This window comes from Diabrotica virgifera, chromosome 1 (assembly GCF_917563875.1).
Source record: "Diabrotica virgifera virgifera chromosome 1, PGI_DIABVI_V3a".
NCBI classification, from domain to species: domain Eukaryota; kingdom Metazoa; phylum Arthropoda; class Insecta; order Coleoptera; family Chrysomelidae; genus Diabrotica; species Diabrotica virgifera.
In genome coordinates, this window is record NC_065443.1 from 253,762,185 (window position 1) to 253,781,872 (window position 19,688).

The following is a 19,688-nucleotide window of genomic DNA, read 5'->3' on the forward strand; positions in this document are numbered from 1 at the left end:
TCCAAGAGCATCTAAACTCACTTGAAATATGGCTGAAGAAGTGGAAGTTTAAGGTAAACGAAACAAAATCATCCCATATAACATTCACTCTCCGGACTGGAACCTGCCCACCAGTAACCATCAATCAAATAAAAATACCACAAAGTAATCAAGTCAAATATCTAGGGCTACACTTTGACAATAAACTCAACTGGAAACACCATATAACAAAGAAAAGAATGCAACTTGACCTAAAAACCAAAGAACTTTACTGGCTCATTGGAAGAAATTCCCATCTTTCAATAGAAAACAAATTGCTAATATATAAAGCAGTGATAAAGCCAATCTGGACTTATGGCATTGAACTGTGGGGCTGTGCTAGCAAATCCAATACTGTGATTATCCAGAGAGCGCAATCCAAGATACTTCGAGCAATAGTTAATGCACCATGGTATGTATCAAACCAAACTCTACACACAGATCTAAAAATTCCATATGTAACCGAAGTCATCCGAGAAAACAACAGAAAACACCACAACAAACTAGAAGACCATCCTAATCCACTACTTCATCCACTACTGCAACCTGTCCACAATAGAAGACTAAGAAGAAGCTGGCCCTCCGACCTAAGAGGTAACTGAGGAAACATCGCTGGATGTTTACCTCTCCACGTCACCACATTTACAATAATTTAATTTAATGTAAGACCAACAAATTGACTTATAGATGTTTGTTTTATATCTGATTGTCAATAAAGGGAGATAATAAAAAAAAAAAAAATTGGTAGTGTTCCATAACATTTCTTCTTCTTCAAATTCCGGTCCTATTGAAGGTTAAAAATCATTTTGGAAATTATAATATTGTTTGTTGTGCGTCTGAATAGTCCAATTGAGCTTCAGTCAAACCATTCACGGAAATTGCGTAGCCACATCATCATCATTCTCTTTGCCTTATCCCTATGCGGTGTCGGCTTTCCTAATTGCATTTGTCCATACAATTCTATCTTGGGTCATATTAATATTAATCCCCTTTACCAACATGGCCTGCCTAATCGTCTCCCCCCACGTCTTCTTTGGTCTTCCTCTCCTACTTCTTCCAGGAATCTACACTTCAGCAATTCTTCGTATTGGGTGATTAGCGCCTCGACGTTGAACATGACCAAACTACCTCAACCTCTCTCATTTTGGCATCAATTGGTGCCACACCTAGACTTCCCCTAATATACTCATTTTTAATTTTATCCTTTTTTGTCACTCCACTCATCCATCTAAGCATTCTCATTTCCGCCACATGCTTATGGCTGTTTTATAGAATTTTCCTTTCAACGTCATTGGCATTTTCCTGTCACATAGCACACCACTCGCTTCCTTCCACTTCATCCATCCAGCCCTAGTTCTACTGCATGCATCTCCATCTATTTCTCTATTACTCTGTAATACCGATCCCAGGTACTTAAAACTATTGCTTTTTACAATCAGTTCACCATCCAAAGATTCCATTTTATTTGTAGTAACTCCATCTTTAAATGAACATTGTAAATACTGTCTTTGTCCTACTGAGTTTTAAACCTTTTTCCTCCAGAGCTTGTCTCCACTGTTCCAGTTTTTGTTCTAAGTCTCTTGCACTATTTCCTACTAACACGACATAATCAGCATATATTAAGCACCATGGAATGTTACCCTGTAGTTTCGCTGTTATCTGGTCCAAAACGAATGAGAATAAATACGGACTAAGCACCGAGCCTACTTTCACATGCAATTTATCAGTCTCACCCACACCAGTCCAACACTAGTCGTTACTCCCTCATACACATCACTCACAATCTTTACATATTCACCAGGGACTCCTTTCTTATTGAGTGCCCACCACAGAATCTCTCGAGGAACTCATATCATATTCTTTCTCAAGATCAATGAATACCATATGAGCATTTGTTTCTTTATTCCTGTATTTTTCCATCAACTGCCTTATAACGAAAATTGCATCTGTTGTTGATCTGCCCTGCATAAAGCCAAATTGATTCTCGGATATTTCGGTCTCTTCACGTATCCGTCTATTAATTACTCTTTTTCCATATTTTCATGGTGCAGCTTAGCAGTTATATAGCCCTGTAGTTTGTACATAGTTGTATATCTCCCTTGTTTTTGTAGACAGGTACTAGTATAAATACTGCTTTTCCATTCGTCTGGCATTTGTCCAACTTCCATAATTCTATTAAATAAACCTGCTAGCCACTTTGTTCCTGTCTCTCCCAAAGCTCTCCATACTTCCCCAGGAATGTCATCTTGTCCTACCGCTTTTCCTTTCTTTATTTTTGAAGCGCTTGAGCCACTTTCTCGTTTGTTATTTTGGTGACCATTGCTGCTACTGTCTCCGTTGACTCTACAGATTGTCTGTCAAATTCTTCATTTAATAAGCTGTGAAAGTACTTTCTCCATATCTTTTTGACATCCTTTTCGTGAACTAGTATTTTATTATTTTCATCTCGGATACATCTAATCTGATTAAAATCTTTTGCTTTCTTTGCTCTCTGCTTAGCTATTTTATACATCTTCGTTTCGCCTTCCCTGGTATCAAGTTGATCGTATAGGTTTGAATACGCTTCTGCTTTGACTTTTTACTTTTGACTACTGCTACTTTCTCTTCGTTTTTCGTCACCATATAGTTTTGAAGATCTGTGTGGGATCTGGTTTCTTGCCACTTTTTATATAATTTTCCCATTTCCTTAATTTTTCTTTGTACTTCGTTTGACCACCACCAAGTCTCTTTATCCTCAAACTTTTTTCCTGACGTTTTCCCAAGTATTTCAATAGCAGTCTCTCTAATACTACTGGCCATTTTTCTCCAAATTGTATTAGGGCTTCCTTTCATGTTCTACACTTTTACGTCTTCCTACACTCTGCCTTTGAATTTCCATCCATCCAATGGCACTACAGCCCAAATCGAGCCTTGGCCTCCTTCAACAAGCTTCTCCAATCATTTCGATTTACCGCTGTTCTTTTCCATGAACGCGTTCCCAGAAAGTTCCTGGCATTCTCATCGACTTCGTCTTCCCATCTCTTTTTAGGTCTTCCAAAAGGTCTTTTTCCCTGCATTCTTGCATTTAGCAATTTTCTGGGGATTCTATTCTCATGCATGCGGACCACGTACCCTGCCCACCGTAATCTTCTCATAACGTGTCCCAAGTATTACAACTTCTTGGATTTTATTGAGTTTTAAACTTCACATCGTTTTCCTGGTTGTTTGAAAACTTGTGCATTTGTTTTGCGATCCACCCATAATCCTTACACTCTATTAATAACACCTTCTATTACCAATGGCTGCGATTGCAAATAATCTCACTTCTGACACCAATTGTAACGGTTTTTCCAAAAACTAATATTATTCTGGTGGTTTTCTATTTTTAATTTCCTTAATGCTTTCTTTTCCCTCCCACTCTAATATTTATTTTTTCGTTAGTCGTTACTTCTGGGTGTTAGTGATTAATATCGCCACCTTTAGTAAATAGGGATCGAAACCAATGTCTCGTTCTGAACGTGTATCGTTTTTATTAGTACGTTCATATCTTTTCTTTGTCTTGATCATTCTCCATATTTTTATTTGCGTTCCGCAGAAGGCGTGTTTTATTTGTTTTGAGAAGCTCTCGCAGTATTAATATTTTCTATTGCAGACATTTGGGATAAAAAGATAAAATATAAAGTAAAAGTTACTGACTCATATATATCGAATGGTCGGAGTGGTCGGAAAATTGGGAAGGATCGACTCTATAGTTCAATTAAAAAGTCAGTACAAGACGAATAAGTTGGAAAAAGTGCAAAGTTAATGTCGTTAGTAGAAAATATAGAACATCCTAGAACTCGTGTAAGGACCTGAATCATCGAACATAATAAAAATAATAATCAACTAAATTGCAGAAAAGATAAAACAGTATGTAATGGTAGATCCATTGACGTTAGTTTTTGACAAGAGTCACTTCTTCTTTACGTGCCATCTCCGCGACGAAGGTTGGCAATCATCATTGCTATTCTCACTTTTGACACTACTGAAAGAGTTCAGTTGAGCTGCATCCAAACCATTCTCTGAGATTTCTCAGCCAGGACATTTTTTCCTACCTATGCTGCGCCTTCCTTGAATCTTTCCCTGCATAATTAATTGTATGAGTTCATATCTGTCACCACGTGTTATATGACCCAAGTATTGAAGTTTTCTTATTTTGATGGAATCCAGCATCTCCCTGCTGTTCTGTATTCTCCTCTCCTATAGAGGACTCCTATAGAGTCACTAGAGACACTCAAAACTATAACTTACCTGGTCTGGCATCAACGAGCTCATCTATTGTAAGGTCCCACCTACCAGCGTCAATAAAAAGACCATGAACGATTACTCCATCTGTCGGAACTTCATACAACTTATAACTTTCATAAACCTGAGAAAATAATACCACAACAAACATGATTTATTATCTTTCAATCTAGTTTATTTATCTTACCTCTTTTCCTACAACAATATGCTTGTTATATATATCTTCTTGATCCAACATTTGCTTGTAAATGTAAAAATCGAACTTAAGTTCGTCGATAGGTAAATTGTACTTTCTGGCGTGTGTTTGTAAAGAGCCTGTTAGAAAACCTTGGGGAAAATAAAAGCCCGAGATCCAGTAGGACGTGGGGGCGCCATATCGTACCCAAGTCTAAAAGTAATTAACTTTAAAACCACTAGTTTAGACATAACCTAACATAGCCTCAAATAATGTTAAAAAATACATATTTACATAGCAACTTCAAGACAAAAACTTCTACTTACACTTATAAAGTCAAGTCTCAAGATAAGATCTCTGGTCCAACTTCCTAAACTTTTTAAGGAATTATAAGCTATTCTGTTCCACATTCCAGGGACCTAAAATATTCGTATTTTATATACATAAATGCAGGAAGTTGTTCAGAAAAGTCGAGTTGAAAAAAAATCCTGAAGAAAAATCTACTAGTACTAACTAAACTAATTAAACGTGAAATAAAACAAGAGAAGTATAATTATTATCAACGACATAATAATAAGAACAAGTTTCTAAATGTTGAGTCTGAGAATTAGAGGTTATAAGAATAGACATATACCGTATTGTTTATAAAAGCAGTAAATATTTCTTCCAAGGCGTCCGACATAACGACGAGGCCTTTGATTGCCTTTTGGAGTTGCTCCATAGATTCGTGAATCATTTTAAGTAGTTTATCATAACGGTCAATTTCTTGCGTTAAAACTGTCGTCAAAGAAGGAACTCTTCCTTTTTTGTCTTTCTAAAAGAAAAATGTAGGTACATTAATTAGAAGAAACAAAAATGTGATAAGGTATCAGTAAATCTTCTTATTTTGGTGCCATATTAGGTCTCTCTAACGTTGCTCACACAAAAATACAACACCAGTGTATTACGCTCCTTCCACACACTAAGAATTTTGAATGTGCGATGGTTTGAACACACGACGACATTCCAATAGTGGCTCGAACAATCCAATGGAACCTTTTTCATTATAGGGCGGTTGGAACGTTCGGTGAATTGAGAAAGGTTCCATAAGATTGCTCGAGCCACTATTGGAATATCATCGTGCGTTCAAACCATCGCATGTTCAAATTCTTAGTGAGTGAAACTGGGGTTTGTGTATAAGTGAATTGTAAGTAACAAATAAATTAAGATTTTGGCATCAAAATTGAAGCGAAATGGCTAGACTCATCTTGATATATTACTCTGATATAATACAAAAATAAAGTACCTTAAACATGTAAGCGTTGACATGTTCAGTGGGTATTTTCTTTATTATATATGTCAGAATGCCTTCTGCCAGGTCGTATACTATATCGTCACTGGATCTTCCTTCAACACCACCTCCAGTTCGCGGTTGGCATTCCATGATGGTTCGAACGATAATGTTTGTTTCTTTAACCTAAAAATAATTTCATCTAACTAAATAGCTGACTTAAATAAAAATCGATTAATATCGTTGTGTCAACCCTAATTGCGATCCTGTGCTTCAGCAAGTCCAGAATCATCTTTTCACCGCCGAATGTTCTATCGATGTTCTGACGGTTCCATGACATGTCGTAACGCGACAGTTCGTAACGCCACAAATGTTAAAGGGTAATTCGTAACGCCGTCAATTCGTAACGACGACAGTTCGTAACTATACGTATTCGTAACGGTATAATCTGTAACGACAACATTTATTTTTTATAGCAACAGTTTAATAATAATGTATTCATTATAATAATTAATACAATTTCATTAGATAAAAGGCATTATATTTAATTTCGATTCAGAGATCATTACCATCTTTCTATGGACCTCTATGGAGAAGACTCTATTTTCAAACAAATAAATAAATAAATTTTGGGTTTCGACATTTTGTTATTAATAATAGAGGTCGCTATCGCGTCTTAATGTTAATTATATTTTGTAATTGGCATGAATGGCAAAGGTGTTTATTTTTCGATTCAGAGATTCAGACGTTCATTGTGGATAATAATGAAAAATTTTTATTATAAATAAAGTACAAACAAGTTAGACAACTCAATACAAAAAATTTGATCAAACTAGACTGATAGTGAGAGCACAGATTTTTAGAATTTCAAAAAAACTGCAATTGTGACGTCACTTTGACGTACTTCCGGAGTTTGCTCAAACTGTTTGATCAAATTATTTGATGGTGAGACGCGGCCTTTACAGTGCTTTCCTGATGAGAACAAAAGAGTTCGAAATGGTCCATAGAAAGATGGTAATGATCTCTGAATCGAAATTAAATATAATGTCTTTTATCTACCTGCGTTTTTACTCACGTATTGAGTACTAGGAAGCAGATTTGTTGATCTTTACCTCGGTGAATTGATATGTTGTGGAGTGCAACCTTAGATTAACGAAGACGAAGGTTTCGTTAATCTAAGAGTGCAACTATGTAGACTCCGCATGTCTCTACATTCATCACCCTTTATTCCTTGCAATTTTTGAGAAGGATGGGAATTGGCTCCGTGCGTCTCCCCTCTACTTACAGTCACGTGACACGCTGTCAGATTTTGTCAGGACGTTTTAACATCGAGTCTTATGGGATTATTTTGTTAAACTTGAATATTTTATTTTGTAGTGATAATAACCGAATACAATTGTTAGAATTCATTAGTTATTAATTTATAATGTAATTTATAGTGCAACAAAATATTTTCTTTTTCGTTAATAAATATTTATTGACATAAACTGCGATAGTACGGTTATGTATACAAAATCAAACTGATAATCAATATTGGAAAGTAAAGAATTTATATCACATTAAGTGCGTTTTTATTTTCTGTTTATATTAATACATAATATCACTAGCGTGTCACAGCATTTTTTTTAAATATCTGATTGGAACATACACAAAGCGTCCTGATAAAATTTCAAAAAACCGCCACCGTGAGCAGGTCGGTCGATTTTGCTTTGACACTTTGTTAACGCTCGGAGCGTATAGGTATAAGAGAATCTGTTTCCGAATTAAGAAATCCAAAGATTTCATTATTTTTAAACATTTATTTGTTTGAAAATGGAGTCTTTGGGTTTCGACATTTTGACAATTTCATTACCTACTATACTGAAGTTCACATTCAGATGGCAGAAATAACTACAATGTTGTCAAAGTTTTTAATTGTATCCCACATAACAATGATGTTCGCATCATGTTCTAAGCATACAGTGTGTCAATTTTAAAACTTACAATGGCTATATCTCACGAACAAAAGCTGAAAACGAAAAATGCTTGAAACCGTTTCTAGGATAGTAAGGGGGAACTAAAATGACATGAAAGAGAACTCACCCCCATCAACCCCCTAGGCCCCACCCACCACAACCAAAAAAGTTTAAATTGCAAACCCCTACTTGTGATACATCATTGAAAAGGCTATAAAAAATGCTATCCAATGGTATAAATAATAATTATACAGGGTGAAGCAATAATTGTCAAACTTTGGCTTAAATAAAAAATTTAATGAGGTTTTGTTGAACTACAAATTTGATAAAAATGTCAATTAAGTAAATGTTCAAAGTGGGTTCCGTTGTTTTGTAAACAATAATACAGTCTATTTTCAAATTCTGCACGAAATTTGACAAATGTTTTTCTAGTAATAGGGCGACATGCTTGAGTAATTATTTCTCGCAATTTCCCAAGTGACGCAAGTTAAGTTTTATAAACAACTGATTTAAGGCAAAAATGGCAAATTAAGTTTTAATTAACAAAAAAGAGTACGAGCGGACACTTACCATTTAAAATAATAGTCCGGGAGATAGCATTACAAATACAAAAGTCATAGTAAGCCAGCTGATATTAACACCCTGTATAATTATTATTTATACCATTGGATAGTACTTTTTATAGTAGGATAGTATATTACTTTTTTCTATGGGGTTACCCTAAATCAGTTGTTTATAAAACTCAACTTGCTTCACTTGGGGAATTGCGAGAAAGAATTACTCAAGCATGTCGCCCTATTACTAGAACATTTGCTAAATTTCGTGCAGAATTTGAAAATAGGCTGTATTATTGTTTACCAAATAACGGAATTCACATTAAATATTTACTTAATTGACATTTTAAATAAATTTGTAATTCAACAAAACCTTATTAAATATTTCATTTAAGCCAAAGTTTCACAATTATTGCTTCACCCTGTATAATTATTATTTATACCATTGAATAGCATTTTTTATAGCCTTTTCAATGATGTATCACAAGTAGGGGTTTGCAATTTAAACTTTTTTGGTTGTGATGGGTGGGGCCTAGGGGGTTGATGGGGGTGAGTTCTCTTTCATGTCATTTTAGTTCCCCCCTACTATCCTAGAAACGGTTTCAAGCATTTTTTGATATCAGCTTTTGTTCGTGAGATATAGCCATTGTAAGTTTTAAAATTGACACACTGTATACTACCAACATTCGTCGGAGTATATTCTTTTTAGTATATGTGTAGTACAAGCATAGCATCTACCTTAAAAAACATTCTAAATTTCATGTTCTTTGCATATACTTCAGAGTATATTCTCGTACCGAATATACTAAGTATATTCGTGTACGTAGGATCTCGGAATATTCGTAAAAGTTTATTCTTAGAATATACCTTTATCGAATATTCTTAACACATACTTATAAGTACATTCTTAACACATACTTATAAGTAGATACTTTTAAAATATCTTAAAAATAATTTGTATGTATAGGAAGTATAATATTAGCCTTATAGATTATCAACTTCGTTATTTTTTAGAATACATAATTAATAAAATTTATGTATGTAGGTAGTATTGGACGAATTTCATTTCAAAATTGTTGTAGGGTAAAAAAGTTTAAACATTAATTGTATTAACGTTTACATAGATACTATTAAAAATTCGTTTTCATAATTGAAATGACTTTACCATTTCGAGTTTATCATGAATCATTAGTATTTTTACATCCTTGGAATTTGAATTTAGGTACATTCAATTCAATAGGCCATTTCGCAGAACCAAAACGTGCCAAACTGCACAACCAAAGCAACCAAAGGCTTTGGCGTTGCCAACCGTCGAGTAAGCTTTTTCCGTCAACTTACCTTAAAAATTCCCACTTTTATAAAAAAAACTTCCCTCCTGTTTACAAAATCTGAGAAGATATGTTGAATTATTTTCAAATATTTTGATTTTTTCTTAATATTTTACAATTTGGACTGGAACAATAATTCCCTTTTGAGTTAACTTTTTCCCTTTATCACCTTTTATGTTGAAAATTCCCGCAAAAAGGGAAATTTCTCTCCGTTTGGCAACACCGATTTTGTTATTCCACAATACATTCATAACCCCCCCCCTCCCCCATCATATTCTGACCATTTCTATTCTTACCTGAATGGATCAGGGATAGGAAAAAACCGTAAAATATGAAAAAGAAAACAGGCATTATTTCATTATTTGTATCATCTATGGATCTCGATCTATGCAGTGTTAAGGATGAAGGCGAATGATGTAGTAGTAGGACTAGGACTAGAGAACATACATAATCTGTTTATTTTGTTTGCGGTGCTTCAAAATACATATAATCTATTTTGATAACTCAATATTACTTAAATAGGTAAGTACATATAAGTATTATATAAATTTTAGTTACTTATTATGCATAGTTTAGTTTAGCTAAATATTATATAATGATTTATATAAATAACTAAAATTTATAAATATGTACTTACTTTTTAAGTAATATTGTAGAATGTAGGTACTAACTACATTCTCATTTGCAATTAAAATATGTAAATAGATATTTGGTAGAACCAGTAGAACCTAAGATGAGATTAGGTGATGCTGAAAACATACTTCTAAGCAATATAGCACTTGATAGCACTTTCTTAGAATATTCTTAAAAATATAATATTCTTCCCATACAAAGATGTGCGGTAGTACGTTCTTAGTATATAAATAGAAGGTTTATAGCACATCCTTGGAATATTCTAAAAAGTACCTTCTTGGTATAAACTAAAAGGATGTGCGGTAGTATGTTCTAAGTATACACATAGAAGGTTTATAGCACGTCCTTGGAATGTTCTAAAAAGAACATTCTTGGTATATACTGAAAAGAAGTGCGGTAGTACATTCTAAGTATATACATAGAACGCTTAAGTACTGTAATGTAGTATATACTCAGTATCTGCTCTGCACATTCGCAATGGTAATTACGCACATTCTCAGTATATACTTTTTCTGAAAAGTATGTTCTATGAATCTACTAAGAACATGAAATTGTTATGTGGGATGTTATGGACCGGCTCCTATAAAATAATTATAATTTGGAAAATATTCATGAATGTAAAATAGAAAAATACTAGACTTTTGTGAAATTTTTTTGAGTTTGGCCCTGCTTATTTTAAAAAAGTAGCAAAATTTACAATGGCAGTAGAATTGGCAACACTGTTATCCTATATCCGTACACTGCCATCTGAATGTGACTTACACTATAGATTATATTTATTGTCTAAACATATGTATATTGTATATTTCTCTACGAAATATGAAAAGTGTTAAAATGTTTATAATCCTGATGGTGGTTCGTTAAATTGATAAACGTAATTTCATTTGTCACTATAATAATTCACCACGTTAACAAAAATAAACAATTTTTAATAATTCAATTTTGACGTTACGAATTATACCGTTACGAATTGTCGGTGTAACGAATTTTCGCCGTTACAAATTGACGGCGTTAAGAAATGTTCGTTACCATTTGTGGGGTTACGAACTGTCGCGTTACGGTTACGGTTCTGATATGATGACTCAAAGACATACTGTCACTCAAATACGCCAAAATTATCCCGATGACCCATTAACGCCTACGGATAGCATACGGAGCCATCAAACTTCCTACCCATCGGAGCCTATTTACCATATTGTTAAGTAAAATTTCGCAGAGAGATTTGACCTATTTGTAGTTCAACGTTACCCCTTCTTGAATGAACAACTCAAATTTAGTTTTATACCTACTTATTTTCCAGTGTAATAACTTTTCAAATTTACGGTTGGTTTTGTTTGTACCAAAATATGGACATTCGTTTCGTGTAAGTGTTTTATTTATTACTTTTCGCACTAGAATCCTTGCTTTTGTTTTTAAAAATTTTCTTCAAATTTTAATAAATAAATTACACAGGTTTTCATAATATTTCATTTTTTGGTTTTGTCGTAATTACGACAAAAATATGTGTGTTCCCAAATGGAACCGCTAGGCGGTTTACTGGATATGTAGTTTCCACTATTCTTTTTTTAATTTTCTTATTTTCAGAGATATTTCTTTGAAAGAAGGTCTCGATATACTTTCGAGAAAAGCGAAAGTAATAACGATGTTTCTGCCGTTTATATAGAATCTCCAGATATATTTTGATAGAAGAAGATCCGACCGATGAAGATGACGCCGGTTTTATTGATAATCCAAATCATAACCAGCTATCTTCAGACGTGAAAATTGTATTTTCGGGTGATACTAGAATCGGAGGCACTGGTAGACGGGAAGACACGATGGCAGAAGAAATCACTTAGATCCACCCCGTACTAGCAGAGTAATTCCATCTGCGCCAACTTCAACTGTTGGAGATCTAATTATGTTCACGCGGTAGAAAAATGCAGCTTTTTGTGAAGAAAGGGTATTTGGTCCTACAGTGTATGCTTTTCCAGAGTCTGATTACTCAAAGTATGCAGGTTCAAGCAATACAGACCTTGTTGGATTACATCAACTAGACCTGTTAAAAGGTTTTCAAGACAGAAGAAAAAAACATTGTTGTTCTGAGGCCAAAAATATTGTTTCACAATACAATAATAATATGGGTGGCACTGATTTGATGGAAAGCAATATATCTTGCTATCGAATTGGAATCTGTTCCAGAAAAATGGCATTGGCCCATTTTTACATACTTCGTGGACACGAACATTCAAAATGCATGGAAGTTGTATAGAACACTGGTCGTAACATTAGCCACTTGGAATTTGCACGGGCTGTTATCCAAACACATCTAATAAGATATAAAAACCCACCTAAATCATCAGAAAGGATTTGGAATTCGAATTGGAGGTATTCGATAAGACGAATAAAATCATTTTGTGGTTCATGATGTGGTCTTTTTAAAGGTTGTTTTCGCAATTTTCATACCAAGTAACTCTTAGCGAACATCTATCGGGTTCGCACCTATTGGTCCCATATGGGAACCGTGTTTTTCTCCATTACTATTTCATTTATAAACAATTTTATTCTTACGTTTTGTACAAAATACTGTTATATTTAAAGATTTTTAATAAATTTTATCTATAACAAAAAATTGTTTTCTCGCCGTTAATGGGTTAACAATTATTCTTGATCACTAACTAACATAAAAAAATAAAAACTCACCTGGTAGGCTATATTTGCATTCTCATGCATACCAAATATCTCTGGTTGTTCTATAATAGGCAGATTATCCACAAATTCTCGGTATTCTTGTATTGTTAGAAAAACCGGGCAGTAGTAAATGCCAGATTCAGAATATACATATCCAGAAGTTAAAATTTTCGGAGAAAAGAAAATTTTCAATATCGTTTTGAGGCATCTCAGATCCCAGTAGTCTGTGACTCTACCACCATAGGTGATTTCGCCTAAAAGACAAGACAGTAAGGAATACAAGAAAGGTAATTTACAACGAGGTGAGCGAAATAACGTATTTTCGCCTAGAGTTATTAGATTTCTCCAACCAGTGAAACATTGGAAGCTCTAAATTCATTCAGTGGCGTATCTTCCAGATCTCAGTACTGCTAAGTGTTAGTAGTATCTGCTATTAAGGCAATTTGGTGTCCGTCACTATTTATGACATTAATAATGCCGCTAAAATTACAGTAAATGTTTTATAAATAAAGAATCTTCCCCGCAAAAGACATGGTGATGACGTGATATAATATTTGATTATATTATATTGAGTTATCTAGCAATATGTTATGTGAAATAGCATATGCTGGGTGTTTCACGATTTTTGAAACATCTGTCACTTTTTCTATAGTTTTGATTACTAATAGTGTTAATTACATGTAAACATTTAGGGAATTAATTATAATAGGGACAATTTACCAGTCAGATATTCTAGGGCATCCCAAGGGATTGATTCTTCAACACAAAACATCTTCAGACTGTTAAACGCGAAATCTCTATCACTGTCATTGAACTCGTACACGATATTCCATCCTAGAGGTCCGAATTTTTTTCTTTCTTGAATCACAGCGTGAAACATGCATAGTCCGAATATCATAGCCTTCCACTGATGCTCAAGATCTGAAAAATCATTTTTTTAAATAAATTTGAGGGAGATACATAATATTGCTAAAAGACGCAACTTTTACACACAGAGAAGTTTATGTAGCAGTTTCTCATACACAATTCCCCTTAGAATAATGTTAACTTACAAAAGCATAACCAGGGTTACGATGTCAGAATTATTTTGGCATCATAGCCCTGAATGGGTCTTTGCCTGTTTGGCTTTGTCCTTCGATTCAGATCTCTCTTGTGCCTTTCTCCTCCATTGTCTTACGTTCATGGTTTTCAGATCGTCCTCCACGTCATCCAACCATCTCAATCTGGGTCTTCCTTTTTTTCGCCTTCCTATCGGATTCCATTGTAACATTCTGTTTGTTGTTTTTGCATTCTATTTTCTTTGCACATGTCCCAGCCATGACAGTCTTCGACTTCACAAATCTTACCCTTCAATCAATTCATGAACTTCGTCGTTTCTCCTCATTCTCCTCCACGTACCGTGTTCCTCTTGCACCGGAACATATTACTTTTCTCAGTACTTATCTTTTCTAGAATATCCTGAGTTGGGCTTCCTCTTTTTTTGTCATTACCCAGATTTCATAACCATGAGTTACTACAGGTCTAATCAACGTTCTGTAGATAGTCATTTTGGTTCTTTTGTCTAATAATTTCGACTATTTTTTAACTACTTCGACTACTTATAAATTATACGATACTTTAAGGGGATGGGTACGTAGTTTCGGCTTCAATGCTATCTAAATGGGATTCATTTTTTCAAATCCTGAGAAAACTAATAAGTATTTTTGAAAAATTTAAACGCAGAATGAAAGATTACTTTCTTACCGAGGCCGAAAGTCCCTGAAAACTTCTGTAATATTTATTTTAATAAGTTACAGGGGTGAAAAACTCAGAGAAAATGTAGTGTGATTTTTAATTTCAAATATCTCGTTCAAAAAAAATCTTTTTGTTTATTCTAAGGGACTATCGGCCCTCCATAATAATTTAGTCTTTCATTCTGCGTTTAAATTTATTTATTAGTTTTTTCAAGATTTGAAAAAAATGCACACCATGTTCGTGGTGATATTTTCCAAATCGAATATTCACTATCTTTGTCATACAACGCACTGAGTCAAATAGAATATGATGACAAGACAGTGACAATTTTAAATATTTGACATGGCATCGGGAATATTTTGAGTTGTTGATTAAATCATATTGCTAGTGTATTTGATAAATAATTGATTTAAGACGTGAACTTAATAAAAAGTTAATTGTTTGTTATTTATGGACGATCCAAGCAGATAATTAACCAGGATATATTCTGTGATCCATTTTGTTGTTAAAGATGTTCAAAATTGTAAGCGTCCCATAGTAACAATATATTATTAAAAAATCACTTTAACTTTTCCTCTTTTCTCGATTAAGTATTAGTTTTTGTTGTACAGAATATAAATTATTACAATCACTGAATACATAATTAGTGAAAAAATTATCATATTTATTAACTGAATTAATAATTTGGAATTATACAAGTAACACTTATCCAAGAAAATTCAAAAGCCATCTCTTTAAAGTTAATGATGACATTGTCAAGTAGTAATGTTTACATATCCATATAAGTGAGAATTTTACTACACGTAATTTGCCATTTAATGACAGAAAAAGTAGGGATAGCCGTAAAATAGTTGCGAATTATGTACCGATGGCCTTAACTGCGGCTTTTGAACACTGCAACGTCATTTTTATGAGGCTGATATTGAAATGCTGAGCTTTCGGTATTGTACTATTTAAGAAAAAAGATGATTGAATGCATTGTATTGTTAGGTAATTTAACTCATTAAGAGGATCGGTACGTATTTTCGGCTGCAATGCTATTCAAATGGGGATTCATTTTTTTCGAATCCTGAGAAAACTAATAAGTATTTTTGAAAAATTTAAACGCAGAATGAAAGATTACGTTATTAGCGAGGGCCGAAAGTCCCTGAGAACTTCTATAATGTTTATTTTAATAAGTTACAGGGGTGAAAAAACTAAGAGAAAATTTAGTGTGATTTTTAATTTCAAATATCTCATTCAAAATAAACTTTTTATTTATTCTAAGGGACTTTCGGCCCTCGGTAATAATTTAGTCTTTCATTCTGCGTTTAAATTTTTCAAAAATATTTATTGGTTTTTTCAGGATTTGAAAAAAATGAACACAATGCCGTGGTAATATTTTCCAAATCTGTCTTTGTCTTACAACGCACTCAACCAAATATAATATTGTCAGCATATATTGTCAGTCAGACACTGACAATCAGTGACAATTTTAAATATTTGACATTGCATCGGGAATATTTTGAGAAATTGATTAAATATTATTGATATATAGTGTATTTGATAAATAATTGATTTAAGACGTGAACTTAATAAAAAGTTATTTATTGTGTATTATTTGTGGAAGATCCAAGCAGAGAATACATCAGATATATCCTGTGATCCAAGTATTTTGTTGTTAGAGATGTTCAAAATTGTAAGCGTTCCAAAATAACAACATATTAAAAAATCACTTTAACACTTTTCCTCTTTTCTCGATTGATTATTAGTTTTTGTTGTACAAATAAATTATTACAATCACTGAAAACATAGTTAGTGAAAAAATTATCACATTTATTAACTGAATTAATAATTTGCAATTATAAAAATAACAGTTATCCAAGAACATTCAAAAGCCATCTCTTTAAATTAATTATGACATTTTCAAGTAGAATGACATTCTAGTAATGTTTACAAATCCACACCAGTGTGAATTTTACTACACGTAATTTGCCGTGTAAAGACAGAAAAAGTAGGGATACACGTAAAATATTTGCGAATTATGTACCCATAGCCTTAAAGTAAATGTGGTAACATACATCCTCCAGTTTTTTTCCCTCCAGTTAAGATTTAGAATTAAGTGAATAATCGGTGTCTGATGCAAAACTAACTACTTACGGTGATGTTCGAAGAAATTCTTATCCATGTCAGTGAATGCTCTTTTAACGTTAGCTCTTAGACCTTTTGGCGGCTCGTTTGTAACTTTGACTGAATTCTGAAGTACCGACACGGGGAAAGCTTTGGACGGCATAGAACTTAAGAAGAGCCTGAACTCTTTATGAACTTTTTCTGTATCTCTGGCTATGGCTAAAACTATTGTTTCCATAGCGAGCATCCAGGACGTGGCCAAGTGGCAATTCTACAATAAAATAATTATAAAAGAATTATATAGCCCGTTGAAAATCTATCTCTTTCAAAAGTAAGCGCGGAATGCCTTGGTGGCGCAAAAGCAAGAGCGTCAACTTACTAAGAAAAGAACATACAGCTAAAAACTCACGAGGTTGTGACTCACGAATCAGGTAAAGATGGGAATTTTTACAAAAAAAGAATTTCTCCTTTGTCTGATAGGTACTCACCCGAGGTATCGCAGACGCCCGGATACAATAAGCGATCCTTTGTAAATTCAATAAGACGACTTTACTTAGTAACAAGGAAATTACTTAACACAAATACTACAAAAAACTCAATATACAATAAGCCAATTGGCTGCAGTATCGAAATATTGTTTTCATCCATTCTACAAGTTTTTATTCCATTTTACACTATTAAAATATGAAAACTTATTGCAACCGGAGGTACTATTTTAAAGTCGCTGAAATAATACAAGCGATATATTATTCGACGCAAGTTAGCAAGACGGGAACAAATAATAATATATACGTCCGGTTTTATATCACTTAGGCCCGGTTTTTCAGTGAGCGGTTAAAATTTTGGTTAGCTAACCTAGTTTAAATTTTAACCAATATTTTAACCCTTATATCGTTTTTCAGTGCTTTAAACCAAGATGTGCAATTCTATAGATTTTTGACAGAAAAATAAACGAAATAGAATTTCATAACCTATTTTATAAATAACAAATTAACATTACAAAAATGATTAATGCATTCAAGTTCCGATTCTTCATCTGATGATGAAGATATAATCAAGAATATAATAATACATAATACAATATTTCCCGCGATAACACAAAATGTCATAATTTAACTAACCTCTTCTGTCAGCAAATATAGATAAACGTCTGTCGGAAAATTCGGAGTTAAACCACCTATGATAGCGAGTATAGGTTAAAATCTTGGTCAACTTAAACGGGTTTAAGCGATAACCTAGTACTGAAAAACTGATTAACCATAAAAATGTCGGTGACCGAAAAATCTGAGATAACCCAGCACTGAAAAACCGGCCCTTAGGGTTAAAAAGTTGAGTAAAAGAGTCGAGCTCGAATATCTAGTTCCAGATTTGATGTTATTTTCGGTTAAAAAATTATGATTGAAAGTTTGGAGTCTATTATACAAACACAAGAAGTTTATTAAAGACAACACTTTCTTCGATACCGCAAAATACATGGTGTTACCTGTAAAAAGACCCAATCTCCCTTCTCTACAGCTTCTTGTATCATTTTTTCAGCCACTGGACCTTGACCTTGCCCCAAAGATATCGATTTAACTCTATCTCCGAAGTTCATTTCGTTGGCAAAACGTTGGAAAGCCTCGAAAGGATCTGATCCTGTGCTCAAAACAAATATCAATGGAACTCCGTTGGTCGTGTCTTCATATCTAAAATAATATTAAAAAAAAATCAAACGGATTTTTAGGGAAATAAATACTACTTGAGTATACTTTAATCACTAAACTCAATCTGTAGAACTAATTTGAAAGCATCAGAAGACTGGTACCTAGGTATAATTGTCACAAAAAATATGATCAAACAATATATTGTCGCCTTAGTACTAGAACTTGACTAGTTCGCAAGATGTATTTTATTTGCCTCCATATTGTGTAAAAACTTGATAACTCGCTCCAAGCGGGTTAAGTATTTATTTATGATTGACGAAAGTTGATAAAACTCAAATGCCCCTAATATTCAGTGCTAAAACATGACAAGATAAGTTATCAAGTTATTGTTTAATCGAAATAATCGTGAATACGACATACACTGAATGCTACAACTAGCTAACTCTAGTTATCTAGTTGTAGCACGTACTTTTCTGAAACCATTGAGCTTACCACGTAATTGCTATCTGTTTATTCGGTTCATGCGAGAATTGTTAGCAGATCTGGCAACCCCCATGGCAGAGGGCTAATTTTCACCAAAATAATGCTTAAAATATTAGTTTTGTTAAAAAGTTCACTTAGATGGAACTTGGCACGACATGCGACATTAGGGGCCGTCCATTAATCACGTGATGTTTTTTTTGGCATTTTTTAACCCCCCCTCCCCCTTGGTGATACATGGTGAGGTTTAAAACTAAACCCCCCCTACCCCTATATCACGTGTATTTTTTAGTATCTACAAAAAATATATTTTTTAAATAATAATTGTAAAATACACATTATCTAATTTTATTATAAAAAATTAATGACCACAATAATAACGTTTAGAGGTAGACAGAAAGGTTGCAGGTTGTTTTTGACTGACATAAAATAGTATTAATATTATTAAATGTATTATACATAATATGTAATTATCAGTAGTAATAACCCAAGGACATTGATAATTGTTCGAAAAAATTTTATAACAGATTTCGAAAGCTTGTTGCTTGGAAACAGACCGACGGCGTAGGCGGAGGTCTGTTGCCTGTAAGCAACAAGCTTGAGAAAGTTGTTAAAAATTTTTTGAGCATTTATCAATGTTCGAGGGTTATTCGGATAGAAAATTTTTTGCTGGTTATGAAAAAAAAAATACAGAGCAGAAACAATTTATTGAAATGTGCAATTAACAATTCTTCCACCGTCCGATTTCCATCTAATTCATATTTTCTATCATTGCAAAAGTCCATAAACGCTTTCCATACAAATTTTTTACTGTAAACAGTATTCTTTGGTATATTTGATTCGATAATTTCATTAA

General features: G+C 33.6%; 1 protein-coding gene across 1 annotated transcript in view; it reads right to left on the minus strand.

The window, feature by feature from the left end:
* Nucleotides 1-19,688, minus strand: part of LOC114334231 (dynein axonemal heavy chain 6) — a 226,424-nt gene that overhangs the window by 4,889 nt on the left and 201,847 nt on the right. Inside the window, exons 44-52 of the mRNA XM_050663379.1 lie at nucleotides 18,193-18,394; nucleotides 16,740-16,980; nucleotides 13,587-13,787; nucleotides 12,879-13,120; nucleotides 5,742-5,912; nucleotides 5,091-5,270; nucleotides 4,783-4,875; nucleotides 4,469-4,669; nucleotides 4,288-4,405 (exon numbers count right to left, since the gene is read on the minus strand). Coding sequence (XP_050519336.1) covers nucleotides 4,288-4,405; nucleotides 4,469-4,669; nucleotides 4,783-4,875; nucleotides 5,091-5,270; nucleotides 5,742-5,912; nucleotides 12,879-13,120; nucleotides 13,587-13,787; nucleotides 16,740-16,980; nucleotides 18,193-18,394 — 1,649 coding nt within the window. The remainder of the gene's footprint in view (nucleotides 1-4,287; nucleotides 4,406-4,468; nucleotides 4,670-4,782; nucleotides 4,876-5,090; nucleotides 5,271-5,741; nucleotides 5,913-12,878; nucleotides 13,121-13,586; nucleotides 13,788-16,739; nucleotides 16,981-18,192; nucleotides 18,395-19,688) is intronic.